The 21192-nt window shown below is 38.0% G+C and overlaps 1 protein-coding gene across 1 annotated transcript in view; it reads left to right on the top strand.

Annotated features, from left to right (window-relative positions):
* The window catches only part of Smp_122730 (hypothetical protein), a gene marked incomplete at its 3' end in the record, with an annotated part of 49423 nt that extends 29910 nt beyond the window's left edge, over positions 1 to 19513 (top strand). Inside the window, exons 14-17 of the mRNA XM_018796402.1 lie at positions 3555 to 3680; positions 7656 to 7741; positions 12988 to 13097; positions 19434 to 19513. Of these exons, the coding sequence (XP_018650618.1) occupies positions 3555 to 3680; positions 7656 to 7741; positions 12988 to 13097; positions 19434 to 19513 (402 nt within the window). The remainder of the gene's footprint in view (positions 1 to 3554; positions 3681 to 7655; positions 7742 to 12987; positions 13098 to 19433) is intronic.
* Positions 19514 to 21192: the final 1679 nt, after the last annotated feature.

Raw genomic sequence — 21192 nt, 5'->3', positions numbered from 1 at the left:
TGGCATTCCGTCATCCTCGTAGATTGTTTCACTCACACCAGACTTCTTGCTGCCAGTGACTCGGATCAGTTGGAAGAGCTTCTGGCAGTTACCAGTTGCAGCTGCTGCTTCCATCTCATTGGCACGCTCCGACCACCAGGCTTCTCGGTCCTTACGCAAGCTTTGCCCGATTTCATTACGTAACAGCCTTCGTTTGTGGTCAAACTCACGGTCACCCGGAGTAGACCGACGGGCTTCGATCAGTTGTAAGGAGCCAGAAGAGACCCAGTGCTTGTAAGCGGGACGTTTCGCGAAGCCACAAGCGGCTTTACTCGCCATTTTCATGGCGTCTTGAAGATGCAACCAATGCTCATCTATACTTTTCGGTGGGATGGTAGCTAGCCTAGAGGCTAGCTCCACTCGATACTTACTTGCAACAGAAGTTGCAGCCAGTTTACTAATATCAATCCGTTGGTGGTGGTCAATCCTTCGGCCACTGAAAAGTAAGGTGAGATTGGCGCAGACCAGGGCATGATCAGACTCCAGATAGGTACTCCGAAAGGAGCGGCAGTCTTGTACACAACCACGCCAGCGGTAGCTGATCGCGATGTGATCAATCTAAGTCCAGGCTTGGGATGCAGAGGGAGGACGCCAGGTAGCACACCGGCGATGACTGTGCCGGAAGTTAGTGCTGGCCAGACGAAGATGCCACAGGGTCCCCGGATAAGCGCACGTGGAACAAGCTTTTCGAGGCGACAGATGGAGAGCGGATTTGTAGTACTTCACTAGAGTCTTGAATACGGGTCTCGGATAGACAACAAACATCAACATTAAGACCTTCCAAAGACATAGCCAACCCTATCTGTTGTTCGATCTGCATTAGTGTGCGAACGTTGAAGGAAGCCAGCTTGAACGGTGTACGTGGTTTCAGAAAGACTGCCTCAGTATTCATTATCGGTGGAAGCATTCACTTTCAACCAGACAGTGACTGGAGATCGTTTAGATAGGACAGATTTTCCACCCAGAGCGAGCTGCTGCATAAGTTGAAGAGTAAGGTTACACAAATTTGGGGGTAAAAGGGGGTGAATTAGCGATATGGTAAGTAATAATAATAATAATAATAATAATAATAATAATAATAATAATAATAATGTAAATTGTCTTGCTTATAATATGAGCAGGAATAGAATCGTCAGTAGAGTTCATCATTTCATTCATTTGTGTGTGGGCTGTGATACTGCCCGGGTGCCCAAACCGAAGCAGGTGGTTTTCTTAGGGAACCACACCCCGAGCCTTTGACCTAAAGGTCTGATCCACAAGGCAGTGGAGCATCGTGAGGAGATGCAGTCCCATGGTAGCCGTTGACCAATGACAGGTTCGTCCGCCATTCGTTCCATCAGGATACTGGAGCTCATGTGCACCATTGGTTTGGAATTAGGGTTTTCCAACTCCCCTAGGTGAACCCTCCGTGTCCACCAATCCGGTTATAGCGCCGGACATCCGCTTTTCGTCCTTTCACTTTCGTAAACAACACCCCGCCACGAGAAGGCAGTTAGTAGGACTTGTGTGGCAGAGGCTATATATTCGCTGGCCATGTGAGAGCATTTCGAGAGGGAGAGTGGGCTCTCCCCACTCTCGGCCGTACCAGGGCATTTGGGGGCTAGATGGATATCTCGCTTACGCCATAAATGACGCAAGTTGACGAAAGCTAGACGAGCCTTCTTTATCCGTGCCGAGATTTCGTCACACACCAGACTACAAGGGCTGATAAGACTCCCAAGATAAGTGATGCGGTCAACAGGCTTAACTACTTTGAATTAACTACTTCATTTGTTCAGGCGCTGATGCAACGCAAACCTGGCGTAATATTTTGCACTTCATGGGGGTGAATCGCATCCTGATAATGCCTGCATTGTTGCTTATAGTAATCAGAAAACTGCATTTTGTCAGCGTCTTCACATACAAACACAATTCAGTCTATATTATAATATTTTATTTTGAGTTATAATAAATATATGGATTTTCAGATGATAAAATGATGAAGTAATTACAAGTACTTAATTCTGCTACTGATAATGCCTGACAACTGTCTAGTTCTACTTTAAGACTTCTCAGTTGTACATATTCATCATCTTGGATCGTATTTATTGAACATATACTTACTACTTGCTAAGTTCCAAAGTCCTGAAAAAAAAGGTTAGTTGAAGAGGGTTATATAACTACATCTGGGAGTAAAATAACTCCATGATCTTGGCTAAATTTTTCATTATATTATGAATTGATTGAATTACACTGTTAGATCTCACTTCAATGCTCTCAAAGTATTGTCTTCATTGGAAGATCTAAGACTCTTGGATTGGACCTAATGAGAGGTTATGAATTGTGCACTGCTAAGGTGTGGTCCCAAACTATGATTAATAAATTTTCACGATCTCTTAAGTTTTTAATCTTTCCGTTAGCCGTTGAAAATTATTCAAAATAGAGTTCATAATCTTTGTAAAGACTAAAAGTACTTTGATCAATCTGTATTGAATGGAGACTTTGCATAAACTTCTAGAAAGGCGATGAATTTTGGATAATTAACTTTTGTCAGTCGTGGAAATAAGAGTTATTAGGTGTAGAAAGGTTTTGAAAGTGACCAACTTGGTCTCGTGTGCTGTTACGGGTATGAGGGCTAATTTCACTTCCCGGATGCCCACACCGTGGAAGGGTATTCCTTGAGGGACTTGAAAAAGAAGTTGGATTAGTGTTGGTCATAACGACCTGGGAGCGTGACCGCAGTACCTAAGGGACAACTACTTGAGGCCGGTCACGCACGGTCTTTTTGTGGGGAATTTTCGATGTGTTAGCTCCGTTCTTCAAAGGACCTTACCGCCGGAGATGGGTAGCCGTGGGATAAGGCGAGGTGTGCATTTTTAGGGTCGACCTTTTCTAACGCCACCCCTCCTTGTGGGAAGGCAGCATCACTGTCATGCTGGTTGTCTGAAGGAAACACCTTACTGCCGTCACACCTCTGTACAGTCGGCAGTACGACTTCGCCTTCGGACCTTGGACTTGCTGCTTTTAATCTGACCGCTCTTCAACCGACCTGTCTGACATGGTAGGACCTTGAGGAACGATTGTTCCAGCCTGTATAGCTCGATTGCTTCATCACGATAGGCAAGCCCGACTACCACGTCAAGGTAGCAGCAACGGTCGGGAACTTTTGTGCTACTAAATTCATTATTCTCAGAACCTTTCAAAATACCAAGGGTACCCATAAATTTGCCAATTCTTTTGCTTTATGTACATAACTGAATTTTAGAAGGAGAGTCTCTACATACTTCTCAACTCTCTCCCGTTTGGACTTCAGAAATAGAAGTATTCTTGGGAAGATTGGAAGCAACTAGGAATTTATAAGAAAGCTTTTGAGTACCAGACTTATCAATCAAACTTAAACTGAAAAATTCCTACAAATCCCCATCCTTACACTTTGATTTTTTAAATTTATATACATATCACTATTAATATGTTATCTAATCATTTACATTCTGAGAATAATTGCGTATATTTATTCTGTTTTGTAATTGTGTTAGGATACATATTGTACTGTAGATGGTGATCAATGGAACAGATTAGATCAAATGATACCTAGACTAAATCCACGACTTCCACCAAGCACTTTAATTTGGGGTCAACCATTTTATGAATATGCTGTAAAGGTAATTTTCGAAAAAAATTTTAATTGCACTTATGGTTTGTTTATAATTTCAGTTTCTTTGTGTTACAATTCGGTAAAGAAGTACACATTTGTTTCCTATACTTTAAATGATTCTTTTTGATAACGTACAGTATGTGAGATGATGGAGAAACACAACTTGAATCTGAAGTGAACTGGAAAAACAGTTAGACAGATATGTAAGTTGTGTCCACCCCGAAGCAGCGTGGAATGACATCCGAAAAGCTGTGGAAACAGCTGTGATATCCACTAGTAAGGTAAGCCATAAGGTCAGGGAGAAACAATGGATCTCGGCAGCATCTACTGCACTGATAGATGCTCGAAAACTCATCCCACCTGGCTCTGAACATAACGAAAAGCGGAGTCAACTTAAGCGCAAGCTAATAAGAAGCCTACGCAATGATCGTGAACAGTGGTGGGTAGCGAAAGCAAGAGAGATGGAAAAGGCAGCGGCAATAGGTAACAGCAGACAGCTGTTCAGACTTATTAAAGAAACCGGCATTAGGAACTGTTGGGGATGTCAAATCCCCAGAACTTACTTGGTAAATGGCCTAATCTTGTAGTTTTATTTTGAAAATTTGAATTTAGCTGTTTTCGCGCCAAAAGCGCTCTTTTTACCTTCACGTCATATTTCCCACCTGTAAACTATCTTAACCGCTATTGGTCCTTTGTTTCTTTATGTGTGCTATTTACTAATGGTGCTCAAGGACAATTTGTTACTGTATAAATGCGCTTGACTTTTTCCCTTATTTGATTGCTTGTACTCGGCTGCTTACGGAATACATATATATTCCCCTACTTGCCTTGGACTTCTTCATCTAGTTAGCGGGGCCTGGGACAACAGATTAGAATAGCTTATCGTGTCATTGTGTCATTTGGCTTTCGTTCGTTACCACGGAATCGATTTAGTTTCAGGCATAACAATTGGCAACTATTAGCGAAACTATCTCAGACAAAGATGGACATACTATTCATTCTCAAACCAGGAGATTGCTTCAATGGGCAGAACACTTTAGGGATCAGTTCAACTGGCCTTCAGCCACACTTCAATTACCCACGATCCCCACTCGTCCTGAATGGCAAATCGAGGTAAGTCCTCCAACTCTCTACGAGGTTGAAAAAGCTATAGCAAATCTAAAGCGAGGGAGAGCCGCAGGCCCTGACAAGTTTATCCCTGAAATTTTTAAGGATGGTGGTCCAGTACTAGCAACGAGATTGACTGAGGTCTTGGGTAGAATCTGGGAACTGGACGTAATTCCATCTGACTGGTCCCAATCACTGATTGTGCCAGTCTATAAGAAAGGACAAAAGTCCTCCTGTGACAATCACAGAGCGATCAGTTTGACTAATATAGTGTCTAAAATATTAGCTTCAATAATACTAGGTCGCCTAACCAAAGCTCGTGAAGAGCGAACTAGAGAAAACCAGGCTGGTTTTCGACCTGGACGTGGTTGCATAGACCAGATATTCAATCTACGTCAGGTACTAGAACATAGACATACATTCAGACGTCCCACAATAGTAGTATTTCTTGACCTTAAGGCGGCATTTGACTCCGTTGATCGTGAGGTTCTATGTCAATGTTTGTCACAGAAAGGAGTAACAAAGAAGTACATTAACCTCATAAAGGCTCTCTACTCGAACACAACTGGTCGAGTTAGAGCCTATGGCGAACTGTCATCAGAACTGATTACCTCTAGTGGCGTTCGTCAGGGCTGTCCACTCTCCCCATTCTTGTTTAACTTTGTCGTTGACATGCTTTTAGAGATTACACTTTTATCATCTCAATCTCCTGGATTTGAACTTTTACCAGGAGGCTCACTTGTTGACTTAGAATACGCCGACGACATAGTTTTACTCGGTGAAGACGCTGACAAAATGCTGAGTCTTCTGACCACTATAAGCAACTATGCAGGCATGTTCGGGATGCGATTCTCTCCCTCGAAGTGCAAAATGTTACTTCAGGATTGGGTTGTAGCGACACCTGAACTAATGATAGGGAGTGAAGAAGTTGAGCTTGTTGACAGCTTCACTTATCTTGGGAGTCTCATCAGCCCTTGTGGTCTGGTGTGTGACGAAATCTCAGCACGGATACAGAAGGCTCGTCTAGCTTTCGCCAACTTGCGTCATTTATGGCGTAGGCGAGATATCCGTCTAGCAACCAAAGGACGGGTTTACTGTGCAGCAGTTCGCTCCGTCCTACTCTATGGCAGTGAAACATGGCCAATAAGAGTAGGGGATATTCGTAGGCTACTACTGTTCGATCATAGGTATCTTCGAAGCATTGCTCGTATATCCTGGGACCACCGGGTAAGTAATGCAGTTGTTAGGAAACGAGTACTAGGTAGGGATGGCAAATCGATTGATAAAGTAGTGAAACTTCATCAGTTGAGATGGCTGGGATATGTGTTACGTATACCCAACCACCGACTGCCCCAACGGGCAGAGTTTTATGGTGTAGGAGTAGGTTGATAGAAAGCTAGGGGCGGCCAGACCAAGACGTGGCACAAATCAATGAAGTCACTGACAAGTGGACTGAGCCATGTTGGTAGGTGTAGACTACCTGGTTGGGATTCGCGAGATGATAGCAACCGATGGTTGGAGACCTTGAATGACATGGTTCAAAATTGTTTGCAATGGCGAAGGTGCATACACTCTTTGTGTTCTCCCAACTTCTAATCTTCTGAATTTCTCATGTCTCTATCTTTTTCTCTTTCCAAATTTATTTCACTGAACTATACTCCTTCAATAACATCTTCAAACCCTTATCTTTCACATAATACTTATACTCTTACTACTTCTACCAATATGGGATTTGAATCGACAACTTCACCTCTGTGCTAATGTGGTATGGCAACTCGACTCGAACTGATGTACGTACGTACGAAGTTCTACGTTGTAACTGACTGACTGACTGATTCACATATTCAATTACCAGGTGAATGAGTTAACTCAATTTAATTTAATGGAATTATAATTGATAATTTCACAAATGTAATCGAATTCTATATGAAATTAATCCTAAGATTCACAATAGTAACCATCTACTCATGGTTCCTTAAAATCACAAAACTGTCTGATCTTGGAATATTTCGATTAAAAAGTTACATTGAAAGTGATGAAGCGAATAGCAACAGTCAACACTTCGTACTGACCCTGGTATGGTCGAGAGTGATGATAGTCCGCTCTCTCTCTCGAAATGCTCTCACATAAACACGCGTATGCAGCCGCTGACAAGGAAGTCTTACTCACTGTCTTCTCGTGGCGGAGGTGTTGTTTACGAAATTGAGAGGACGAAAAGCCAATATCCGACGCTTTAACCGGGTTGGTGGACACGGAGAGTCCACTGCTGAGGATTTTCATCGCAGGATGAAACAGCTGTCCAATACTTCTTGGTTTTCAATAGCTGTCTAACTAAGGTCAGTTTGTGTATGTGAACTATAAGTACTTACAGTCAATCAATGCAATATGTGCAACAGTCGGCTAGTTGTATATCATGGACGTCCGATGGCTTATAATCTACAGTTGGTTAATGAATTAAAATTAATTAGTTTGGAGAAAAAAAACAAATTTCCGAAGGATTTTCTTCAACAATACCTGTCCTTCGTCTATATTATGAAATGATGCTGATCCTTTGATCTCTTAAAAATACCATCAACAATGATTTGTCAGGAACTGTGATACTCTGCAATTTACTTAATTCATTAATAACAATTATTATTAAGTTCTTCATAATTCTATATCTGTTTAGTCAGTTGCATCTAATCAGAAACTGACTTTTACCGGTGAAATCCGTTTTCATTAAAGTTAGTCATAAACTACTATACGTCTGGTAACAAGAGTGTGTGTATGTATCGTTCATTTCATGTGATGATAAATTATGCTCGTAACTTTCGTTATTATGTGTGTTAAAAGTCTTAAAAGCCTTTTTTTTGTATTGCTCTCTGGATCTTTATAGAATGGTTTACGAAAACACGGTTTATTTATATATGATGTTGTGTGCATCTACGGTCGAGATTGTCGTAAATTACCATACAGGAAGAGGTAATTAAATGTTGCTTTTCATCCATTGATTTAAGGTATAATCGTTGAATATACTCATATTTATTACTGTTGAGACAACTTCTTTTGATATACAACTTCTACCTACTTAACTATTTTAGATGTCCAGTTGTTTCTATTATATAGAGAAGTAGTAAGTTGAAGAGAGTCTAGAACCACTGACAATTAGTTGTGTTTTATCAATGAATGAAGTTATTGCGAGATGTGTTGAGGATGTCCTGATATTCTTTGGCGAATATCTACTTTGCTACTTGAAATATCCGCTGTAGGAGATGATTCTGTCGCAGCGGTGCGGAATTTTTCATTGTTTATCTTTATCTATTTGGTTGTTTGTAATTATTTTTGATGTGAACCGCTGTAACTGTAACTGTAACATTTACTTTTGTGCCTAGTCTATTTTACAGATCATAAGCTTTCGTTTGATGTATGATTCACTGACATAACATTTTCTGTTCCAAAGCTATTGTAATTTAGACATAATCTTTTGTACTCTATTTTCTACTCTAATCCCCCAGTTCTGGACATAATTGTATTTCCCTAATTATTCGGAATTCCAGTGCTAGATCGGGATTGGAATAAAGTGATTAGCGTTGCAGTTGTCCTTGTCTTCTCTCTCGCGCGCTTGCTTACCAGCCAATCAGGGATAGAATAGTTTTCGTCTCTCTACCCCCCACTTCGAACTCACGCATACTAGCCTCGAGATTAAGCCAGTCAGCCTATCGCGTCAAGGTCTTAATCTACATTACACAAGTTATACTCGGCACTAAAGTGGGTAGACAGATTCAAGGACGTGACGATTTTTCATTCTCTGAAATCATTTACTCATTCATTTACAGATTATATTCTTTTCATTGTTTATATATCTACTCTTTTAGTTTTTATCTTGTTGCCATCGTCTCTCACTGTTTTGGAGACAGACTCATAAGAACAATGTCAGATTCGATACTGTTTACGATTAATTAACTGATCAATCCACAAACCAATATGTTGCTGGATTTTAGTCATTAAGTTTTTCTGGAACTTGTGATTGTCATTTAGTCTTGATAGTTAAATGTAATAGTGTCCAATGTATTTTTAAGTTTCAATTGACGAGTTCTCATTGTTACGCAATTATGTGAACGAAATTACAAGTCTATACATGTTTATTATTGATCAGTCCATGGTGTTATAGATTGTTGAGGTCCTGTTGATAGACAGACCATCTGATTGCGTTTCACACTATCGCTGTAACTTGATGTAGGAGACGTTAGATAATATGACTCAGAATCAGTTACAATAATGAAGATAAATTCAATCCTTGCTTCCACTTAGGTCCCTGAATTTTATGGTTATCTTATGCTTTTTTCAATCTAGGAATTTATCCTTCTGGAATCATATCGTCTATACCCAGATTTTTCTATTAATACCACTGATTGTGTGTGATACGTCTTACTGATTGAACGCTATATTCGGATCCTAAGCTAGTTTCGTAGTCCCCAAGCTAGAACTACACAGCGTCTTGAATGCGAGAGAAAAGGCGCAAAATATACGAGAAGCACTTTACTCCAAAGGTTCATTTATGTACAGAAAATATAGGATTTTCATAGTAATTTAAAAGTCCTTGGGTTTCACTGGAAATTCTAGAATACTACTAAACATAGTAGCTGTGTAATAATCAATAATCAACCAATCAGAACCTTTACATGTGACTTTTCATTTTCACGATATTTCTAGCTAAACTTCCAATCAAACGCTGATTGGATAAAATCTTTCTTACAATTTCCTGAGCTTGTCATGTCGATTGCGAAAAATTTGCAGGATCATCTCAACAGTGTGACTATTTCTACTATGGCGTTTGTCTTTATAATTTCACTGTACTGTTCTCATATAGTTAGTATGGTAACGTGTACCAATGCATATACATTTTCTAGATTTTACTACGTATTGACGTACAGCAAGCATACTTATTAAATGATAACTTTATTTACAACATCGATGTTTATGATTCTTTTCTTCTTCTTCTTCTTCTTCTCCCAACATACGTTTTCTTTGTTAGAATGGAACTAGCTGAACAAATGACCAATATAATTAATTTTCCAAATATGACTTCATCCAATGTTCGTGTACCACCATTTCTAAAATTATCAGAACTAGTTAATTATGTAAAAAAGTAAGTTGTATAATTTTTGCCCGCTTCTTCTTTTTATTTTAAAATGTGTTTACATGTTTATAAAAGCCTTTGTATATTGTATATGTATTACTCTATGAATGTCAAACTTTATGTATGAAAGTAGACAATATGGCTGAGATGCGAAATTCTAGTCGTAGATATATCTTCGAACCATTATTAGGGTTCTGGTCTATCGGTTAACGGCTCTCGCTCGAAACTGGTAGGTTCTGGATTCAATTCTCGCGAGTGCGGGATCGTGGATGCGCATTGTTGAGGAGTCCTGTAATAGGTGGAAACGGCCGTCCAGTGCTTCCAGTTTCTTTCCATGGTGGTCTAGCTGCAATGGACTCATGATCTAAACTCTATAAAATTACTAAAATCTCCACCAAACCCCTTCTCATTACTAGGGTATTGTGTGTGACGATAACCAGGTGAGAAACACTAAGGTTAAACATATGGTATTCTGCAGAAATGATAAATTTATCAATGAAACTGCAAAATCTTTATCAAATATCATACTAACTGAATATGTTAATGTCTATTAGGAATAAATTAACTACTTCTATGAATCCGGTGTTCATCTTGTTGTGCTAACGAGGTATGGCATCTTAGACCGATGCATAAATGTATCTGGTCCTACGTTGTAGCTGACTGACTGAGGATTAAACAGTTTTATGGAGTCAGTCAGTCAGTCAGTTACAACGTAGAACTTCGTACGTACGTACATCAGTTCGAGTCGAGTTGCCATACCACATTAGCACAGAGGTGAAGTTGTCGATTCAAATCCCATATTGGTAGAAGTAGTAAGAGTATAAGTTTTATGGAGACTGCAATTGCATTTGAAACAGTGGATACTACTAACACGGACTTAAGTAGATTAAACTGATGAGTCAGAAAATATAATCTTTTGAAATTCTGAAAGCGTTCAGAAATTATGTTAATGTCAACAAACATTTACGCACTTCGGTAATCAGTTCAGAAATAAAATTAAAATGAAAAGAGTTTCGTCGTCGTTTCTTTTCTGATGAAAGATCTTCAGTGATATTTGTCGCTTAAATAGGTCTCCATTCCATTCCGTGTAGAATTTTAATTTTAAACATATGTGTACTATATATAACGTTGCTTATTACTTACCGTCCAGAGATTTGAGGATAGATGAGTTTCTTCATCATGGGTCAATACACCAACTAGTAATCCAGGAGCACTGCTGAATAAAAATTCCCATCCTAGGTAACTTTATCCAAACGAACATACAAACCTGATCAAATTAAATACTTAGTTTTTCAGAGAGGTGTTACCTTGGAGGTGTCCCCTATTCTCAATCACTCTTTCCTTCACTTCATCCGGTAGTAGTTATCTCACAGCCTCATAAGGAGTGATCTGTCACGTTTTCTCATATATATAGCATATAAATGTTTGTGACAAGTATTTTGTTTATGTATTTAAGCACATAAATATTGGTACAAGGCAGCACCAGATATATTTGCGCTACACAAAAATTTTCATTTCATGTGATTGTGTGAGTTTTATGGTACTGCCCAGGTGCCCAAACGGAAACAGGTGGTTTTCTTAGGGTGCCACACCCGGAGCCTTTGATCTAAATATTTAATCCACAAGACAGTTTAGCATCGTGAGGAGATGCAGTCTCAAGTAAATTAGAAATCATGAGACACTCAGTTAAAATGCATTACATGTACAGTACCATCAATGTTGATGTGATGTTAATGAGAAAGTCGAAATAATCTACAACATTCCATTCGTAATTTGTTTACATACTCAATGAAGTTTGTTAAAAGGATAGAGATATAATCATGAATCGAATGTTTTATTGCAGATCAAGAACACTTGTACATACTTCCAATGTTCCATAAAGTTCTGTAACTATTCTAGTTCATCCTTATTCAAGTCAATTATCGTGATATCTATTTTTAAAATGTATTCATATATCTGTATATTGTGTAACTAGTTTCAAGACTATTCTTGTCTTCATTATTCAACATCATCTCACCTAAGCATTTTATCATTCGGGAATTACAAAATTAAGTTACCTAAATAATACCCCCGAATTCCCTGGTATGATTTAGAGTGCGGATGACCCGCCCTCTCTCTCGAAATGCTCTCACACGGCCACACATAAACAGCCTCCGCCAGGGAAGTCATACTAACTGCCTTCTCGTGGCACCGATGTTATTAACGAAACTGAAAGGACGGGAAACGAATGTCCGGAGCTTTAACCGGGTTAATGGACACAGAACGTTTACCTAGGGGAGTTGGAAAACCCTCGTTCCAAACCAATGGTGCACATGGTCTCCAGTATCCTGACGTAACAATTGCCGTGTGAACTAATCGTTGGTCACCGGCTAACATGGGACTGCATCTCCTCATGATGCTCTACTGCCTTGTGGATCAGACCTCTAGGTCGAAGGCTCTGAGTGTGGTCCCCTAAGAAAACCATCTGCTTCGGTTTTGGCAACCGGCAGTATCACAGCCCTCACACAAATCAAATGAACTTTGTGCGGCGCATCTATATTTGGTGCTCTCTTATACCAATATTTATGTGTTTAAATAAATAAGTTTCATTCTGATTCGGCCTAGGCAGATAGACATTATCAACATACAGCCTAACATAGATGTGCGTTGACCCAATTGGCCATACTGGATTATCACGGTGACATCTAAATAACAAAAGAATTCAAAATAGTGTAGTGAGTATGATAAATAAAAAGACTTCCAGAGTTTCCCAATGTATCATTGTAATGTGTCAGTAGTTTCTTAATTAGTTCAACCGTTGACGAATGACCCCACCCTCTTACAAATAAATTATTTCCTGAAAACACCTCTGTTATAATGGCAAGCATACAGCCTAGTAATACCCTGGATTTCAAAACTCATTGATAATTCCGATCATAAATTTGTATTCTATAGTCACCCCCCCCCCAATTTTTGTCAGTTTTATAACTTATTAAGAAGCATTATGGTGCTACATTTTCTAAGTATATGTGTTTTATTAGCACCATGTATATGTATATATACATATATATTCTGTCCAATAGTTTTTTTTATTTGTTCCTTTTTACAGACTACCTCTTCTACCATGTAAAGATTCACCAACACTTGTACCAATGCATTGTTTACCCGATGGTTTTACATTTCAACCACATTCTTTGCTACTAGTACAACATATGACAGGTAAGTAGGATATTAACAATTGGTTTGGATTATGATTACTGCACTGATCTACCCCAAACTCATTCGCTTACCATGTTTCCGTTGTCTCTCTGTTGTTTATTTTATTGAATTATGTTTTTTGTTTTGTTATGTCATGTTTTTACCGTTACTTGTCAATCTTTTGGCTATCATTTTCATTTTAAAGCTGATTCTTGTCAAGGACTTGATATTAGGTTGAAAAAAATTCGCTGTAAACTCAAAAATGTTCTAGATAGGTAGTTCGTGTAGTTTAACTACTTATTCACAGTACTAAATCATGATCCCATATGATCAGTGTGTAATATGCAACTTTATATATATGTTTATCAATCTGTAAATTGTCACAATACAACACCACAGTGAGATGAATACCTAAGTAATCTTGGTAGTAGCTGTGTTAGCTAAAAAGCTCTATGGATAAAGAATAAGATTTGTGAAGAACGAGTGAATCCACGAAATAAAGTGATAAAAGGATCTTGAAAATCATGATTTAAAGTAAAATGAAGAGTGAAAACATCTGGACCATTGTAATTGATTCTGAGCTCTCACCCAACATCTCTTACCATCGGTCGCGATAATCGTCTAAATCTCAAATAGGTTATCTGGTTAATTTTCCTCCCTTCTATTTCCTTCAAGCTTCTGCACAGTGAACAATCGGGAAGTGACTACGGCCCTCATGCCTTTATCACTACCCAAGATCGTCTTGTTGACGATCGAAACCTTACATCATGTCTTAATAATTCTTCCGCCCCCCACGACTTACCTTTCTCATTTATCTTTATCATCACACGCTACCAATGCTAATGTGTTGTATTCACGAAATGTTATATTCGGTCTCCTGAAACTACGTTGTAAACTACATGTTGGAGCTTTCAGTGTTCGAATCTGGTGTCAGAAATAAAAACAGGCTTCTTTATCTAGGATTCCAGTATCCCGCGCCATCAATGTTTGCTGCCTCTCCGAATCGCGCATACGTGGTCGAAGTACAATCATTCATTTGAATCCATTTTTTCAATATGAAGAACTGATATTGATTACACTTCTAGTATCTGGAGACCCTACTATTACTTCCCGTGATCTTGTTGGTGTAGGTAGGCACCAAGTTCTAAATCAGTACAGGCTCTGTTAAAGTGGACTCCAATAAACAGTCGCCTGTACGCTGCTCGACGAAACGTGACAGTAGGAGCTGGAAAAGATAGGTACATACGTCGTTGCCTTTTCGTTGTGTCTAATTACGCTTCCACTGATTGCGACTCCGATGAACTTTATAGGAAGCTATCCAACATTCTTCAGAAAGCTAGACGCTCTGACTTAATAATAGTGGCAGAATCTCACAGTATTGAAGATTAAAGAACAGATAAGGGCGAGTATTTGTTTTGATTATGCTCAGACCAATGTCTATGTCTGTCAAACAGGAACTTTGAGAATAAGGAAAAATATCGTCTGACATGTCGAACTCCACAACAGACTTAACGAAGGACTCAAATAGATCACATTGTTATCAGCTATTGTTGGAGGCGTTCGATTGAAAACTGTCGCTCGTTCTGAAGCACATGTTTACACTCGGATCATGTTCTAGTTCGAGCTGGACTATTATTCACTTTCAAACCAGGAAATTGAGCGGATCGGCGGAACACTATATGGAACGAATAATATTTGTAATATCCTAATTAGTAGAAAAATTAGATTTCCTCGGATATTACAAATATATTTTTTCTCATTTATAACAATCTACTTAGTGCTCAATTTTTTTTTTGAAATTATCAAGTCAAACCTTGTTAATGATACATATTTTAATTGACAGTTCAATTGGCCTTCGAACACACTTCAGTTACCTTTTATTTTCAAGCAACCTGAGCTTGAAAATCCCCTACAACGTTATTGTGTTATTATTTCACTCGTTTATATTTTATTTTCGAGTCGTATCCTCAATGCGTAATCTTTCCTATTAGCAGCGATACTGTTATTACGTCTACTATCGTGAGACTTGGCCTAACAACTTCATTTCTTTGTGCTTATGGAGTATGACAACTTGACCTGTTGCAACTGACTGACTGAATTCAATGATAGGGAAGAAAGTCGATTGTTTTTCCACACTCGAGTTGTTTTCCTAAGATACTGATGAATAGTTATGGATAAATACTACCTTTTATGTTATTCATTCGCTCTAAAAAAAAGACTACACGAATGTATAGTAGTAAAATGTCAACTACAATTTTTTCCGTCCCAAAGTATTTATAATGGATTATGCCTCATCTTCAACCGGTTTCATTATATGTTTTACATCAGGTGACTTTTTACATGATCTAAATAGCATCATCATGTTTTGCTTAATTATTGTTCATTTATTAATGAAACTTGACATTTCTATTTGTTTTTGTTTGCTTACAGATAATTGGACTGAAGAGATTAGTCGGAGTACTGGAAAATTGTATTACTTCAACCGATTGAAATCTGAATCTACTTTCGATTTACCAGAAAGTGAACACTTATCATTCACGTGAGTACACTGTTGTGATTACTTAGCTCAGTAATATAACTCAGAGCAATTACAAAGTACCAATTTTTACAGTCTGGGTCTTTCAAGTACTCTATTTTCATTGTCTAAGGGAAGATGGGTTTGAACTGTCGATCGAGTGGTTGAAAGTTGCTTGCCTTAATAACCTCAATTGCCTCATTTACGTGCTACTTTGATAGTGGTTACAGCGTCAGTTTTTCGACAATTACGTGGCATATGTTTGATTAGCTAGGTATTTATTGTTGCTGTTCACACTTGAAGTGTGACGTAAAGACAAGAAATATAAATAGGTTTCTTGGTTTTGAAGGATTCCAGCTCCGAAATATTTTACTACATAAGTGCCTTTAGACTATGTTCTCTAAAGATCTGATTCGATTGATGGTGGAAAGAGTCTCCACTCTTCCAATCAAATGGTTCGTATCTAGCTGCTCGTTTATAGCATCCTCGAGGGATGTCTTACTACTTTGCAAAGATAAGATGAAACCAGAGGTTTCACCCTTTAATTGGGTTGGTGACTGCGGAGATTTCACCTACAGGATTTGTAGGAAACTGGTTTGAAACTAATGGTCTTTATGAGTTTCAACATTTTTAACAAACAAATGTACGATTCTTTTTTGGTCACCAGATACCATAAGACAGAGGTTGCTTCATTGTTTTTTGGATTGAACGTTTTTGTCGAAAACTCCCTTAGTATCGTCAAATCAAATCACTTGCCTTGGCTTACGTGCCTAAGCTATATCCCACATTGGAAAATAATCAGAACTTTTAGCGACTGCAATTTTTGGTAAACTTTTCTTAGAAATGCAAAAGTCAATTCTCACATGTTATATCTGCCACCCTTATTTCTGTGGAATGCTGGGCTAACTGACTTATACTTGGTACTGTAAACCCTATATCCGACGACGCGTATTGAAAACACAAAGACTGCTGATATGGATTTATTTAATGATTCATCCACAGTCAGATTTGTATAAATGAGACTGAATATTATATAACATTAATTATATAATAACTTACTGTATGAACACATATTTACCTTATCTACCATACAACCGAACATCTCTAACCAACAGATATAAAGAGTTGATAATGTTGGATTATTCTTCTCTGAATCTGATTACATACCACAGATGATTGGAAAAATATCGTTTTCATGTGTCATTCATACTGCACTCGATCAAGTCATTGTTTATTCTATCTTCTACCGCACGAAATGATGTAGGATCGTTCTTCAATAGCATTGACGAAACAATAATACCATTTAGTTGTTTAGTATATGCTCTTACTTTAATTCAAATCATTCTTCTGTTTCGTCTACAGACTGAAGCTCTAGCATTCAAACTATTTCCTTGTTATCGTCTGATCACTAATTAGGCATAAATTTTTAATATTAATTTCTCCTTCCTCCTCTTCCTCATCAGTTTATGGTTACCTCTAGATTAACTGACTTAGTGCTCAAACTATAATGGAATATCTAATATCAATTTTCTAGAAGCTTCTGATCTCTAGAAAAACACTAAGCCTACTAGTACAGCTTCTTTTACCTTCCGAATTCATTCACTCTTTCGGATTTCAAATATGACGGAGGTAGGTGTTTAGAAGCGGTCTTAATGACCTGAGAGCGTCGGTCACACACGACCTTTTTTGGGTAGTTTTTGTGTTAGTGCCGTTCTTTAAAGGACTTTAAAGGACAGTCGGAGACGGATAACCGCCGGATAAATCGAGGTGTGCATTTTTAGGGTTGAAATTTTCCAACCCCACCCCTCCTTGTGGGAAGGCAGCATCGCTATTATGCTGCTTGTCTGAAGGAAACATCTTTCTGTTATCACACCTCTGTACAGTCAGCAGTACGACTTCGCCTTCGGACCTTGGGATTGCTGCTTTTAATGTTACCGCTCTTCAACCTACCTGTCTGGCATGGTAGGACCTTGAGGAACGATTGTTCCAGCCAGTATAGCTCGATTGATTCACCACGATAGGCAAGCCCGACCACCACGTTGAGGTAGCAGCAACGGTCGGGAGATTTCAGCTAGAGTCAATTGTATACCAAACATACAGTAATCATTTTAGATGGTGTCAAATTTCTCTACTAATCATTCTTGTAATAATCTATCACAAATTATTATTATCATCATTTCTGATATCTTCTTTATTTTTTTCTTCTCTATTCTCCTTTTATATGATTTCAGTGAGACACATTTCACAAATCTACCTTGGATAACAGAACAGAAATATTGTCCAAGTGTTACTACTTTAATACAATATTTAGAGAAAATGTCAGATCCTTATTCATAGTTGTGAGATGATGTTGTATAAATATCGATGGGTTTCCAATTTTTCATTTTCACACACACACTCACAAAGACTTTTGTATGTTTTTCTTTTTTTTTCTTGTTTAACCCATGGTATAAAATTTTTTTTCTTGTGATTCGCAAAGTTTGTTTTACCGCAAAATATTTTCATTGATTTATGAGTGGAGTGTAAGGGAGGATGAGGGTTTTCCTCTTTCAATCACGAAGTTGGCCATAGGATTATTTTGTAGTAAAGTGGTTGAAGTTGTAAAACTATTTATCAACAATTTTTTGTAATAAGATAGAATCCATCCTTTACTGTGTTTCTTTTTTCGGGTTTGTACAAAATTTAATATTTCTTACATTAAGTTTGATTGGCTTCCACAAGATTTGCCAGTGTCATACAGTCTTTCCAAAGCTGATCGTAATATCTTTGGTAAAATATCATGAATTCATTTGGCATTTAGTCCCTTCTCTTCTCACAGGCAAATCTAATAAGTATAGCGCCAAATGCCCTAGTACGGCCGAGAGTGAGGAGAATCCGCTCTCCCAATCGAGATGCTATAACATGTCCTCGTTTCTATAGCCTGTGGCAGGGAATTCCTACTCGCCGCTTTCTCGTGGCACCGGTGTTGTTTACGAATAGCGAATGTCCGGCGCTTAAACAGTGTTGGTGCACGACAAGCCAACCTACGTGGGTTGGAAAACCCTGATTCCAAACCAATGGTGCACATAGGCTCCAGTACCGTGAGGGAAGGATTGGCGTATGAATCAATCGTTGGTCACCGTCTTTCATGGAAATGCATCTCCTCACGATGCTCTACTACTGCCTTGTGGGTCAGACCTTCAGGCCGAAGGTTCTGTGTGTGGCCTCCTGAGAAAACCACCTGCTTTGGTTTGGACACCCGATCAGTATCACAGCCGTCACACAAATCAAATAAGATTTGTGTGGCGCATATATATCTGTTGCCTCTTTGTGCCAATATTTATGTGTTCATTATAAATGATTAGCGAAATTGTTGCCTTGAGGTTATTCAACACGTTGTTAATGTTTAGCAAGAAAATATGTTTTATACAACACTTTCAACTTCTCTATCTTCTTATTAGGCCAATTCTTGATATTGGAGTGTAATTTCTTCAAATGATTTCATTTCAATTGTCTGAAGTTATCCATGAATATTGATCATGAACATTTTAGTGTAGCGCAGCCAACTTATCAGATGAAAAAACACGAAGAATTTCTCTACTGAAAATTATTATTCTGTTATATAATCAAGATTCAGCCACTGAATGAATGCAAAAATAATGAAAGTGATCCGTTGTTTCATTGAGAAAAAGTGAAGATAATTCAGTGTGGAAAACTTTCTTATCGACGATTTAATTTACGAGGGTGTACCATTAAATTTGTCGTTAATTTCACTTGCTAAAATAGTAAAAAAAAATGAATCCTAATGAATAATTATCAATAATTGAATTGGTAACTTGTCATGAATTATTTACAAAAATCAGATATTGAAAAGAAGTTATTTCATAATCGGTTGGTTAAAACTACAATGATGAAGACATTCCGTCCACTTGAAAGCTATTAAGAACAGAATAATTGAAAGTTTTAATGATGGCCAATGAATAGTTGCGAAAATAATTCTCCACTGAAAAATCATATATCACAGAAGATGGAAAGGAAATTTACAGACATGGAACAATGATGGACTGAATAGGTTGTTTTCGTACTCAAAGATTAGTCTTGAACTATTGGATAATACTAGTCTCTATTGTACGTTAGTACTTTATTTGCATTCCTTCTGAGTCAGCTTTTCTGACTATAATTTTAAGGGATGCTCCGAATATAGAAGAGTGACCAGAACTGAGTAGGTGCTGCAAGTTTTAGCTTTTGACTGAATTCCTCAACCGTTTATAAATTCATATCTAGACATGCTTCCCGAAAGGGCTCGTTCTGTGCGCTTAATATAACCTGATCCACATGAACAAGGAGACTGATGGGTGCAGGTTAGATCGGAAGCCGGTGCTTAACCTCCACACAATGCAAATCATGGGCCGACTGGTAAACATAATACAAAGTTCAATCGAACAGAACATTTCTCTCAGAGATCTCAAAAGTCTTTCAGATTTGCTACCGTAGTATCTCCTTTAAATTAAGTTTTCTTAAGGAGAGAGTCTTCTCTAGTGTTATAGACACTGTTTGACGTTGTTGTTTTAGCTTCAGATTAATTTTTCAATAAATATAGACCGGATTCTTATGTCCTGTACTTGATTGCGGTAGAATTCGATATACAACTGACGGCACTCGAACTATCAGAACTCTACAGCCGTAAAATCAGAAGATGGAAGAAACAGAGGAAACGATTATTGGGTAAGAATCAAAATTTATTTTATTTAAACACAAATATTGGTACAAGGAAGCCTCAGATACATATGCGTCGCACAAATCTAATTCGATTTGCTTGAGGGCTGTAATACTACCCATGTGCCCAAAGTGAAGCAGGATGAATCAAAAACTTCAAGAAAAAAAACATGGATACTTATACGATCACCAAATCGGATCATATAATATACACATACAATATCCAACCGACAATAGTAAGTTAATAATAAATTATTTAACACAATACAAACAACCTGTAGAACTCATCAGTAGAAAGGAATTCACACTATTATTAGTTATTCAACGTTTGACAAGCCTGAGTACCTATTTTACTTTGTTCATAAGTTGATCAGAGACTACTGTCATTAGTTTTCCTTTATTGTTGTTTTCGTCAAGTTGGCCAATGTGTTGAATTTGTTATCACTTTCATAAGTTCTCATAACAATCAACAGATGCACATACTTTCAATCGGCTGTTTTTTAGGATGGGTATTCACTAGTTAGTTTAGAATATGTAATGGTTAATCCAATAAGAGGTTCATCAAAAGTTTCACTAACTAGATCCATCCGCCTAAGCTATTTCATTATTCTGTTTCGATGCTACTAATTGTCAACTATATCTATATCGCTTGTAGAAATTCTCAAGTATCAGACAAAATAAGGTTATATTTTAGATTAACTAACTACAGTATAAGTATGTCTAACCAGTCATTCTCAAAGTGATGAGATAGTAACACAATAATTCTAACTCAAAATATCGAGGCTGATACATTTAAACCGTATAACATATAGTTGAAAATGAAATGGGGCAACTGAGATGGTACCAAATAGTATATTCAGTTCATTTACTTCGTTCTTTTACGTCCATATGATGCAGTCGCAAAGG

Source organism: Schistosoma mansoni, chromosome 2, assembly GCF_000237925.1.
Source record: "Schistosoma mansoni strain Puerto Rico chromosome 2, complete genome".
Taxonomy (NCBI): domain Eukaryota; kingdom Metazoa; phylum Platyhelminthes; class Trematoda; order Strigeidida; family Schistosomatidae; genus Schistosoma; species Schistosoma mansoni.
This window is presented reverse-complemented; position numbering and strand designations above follow the sequence as displayed.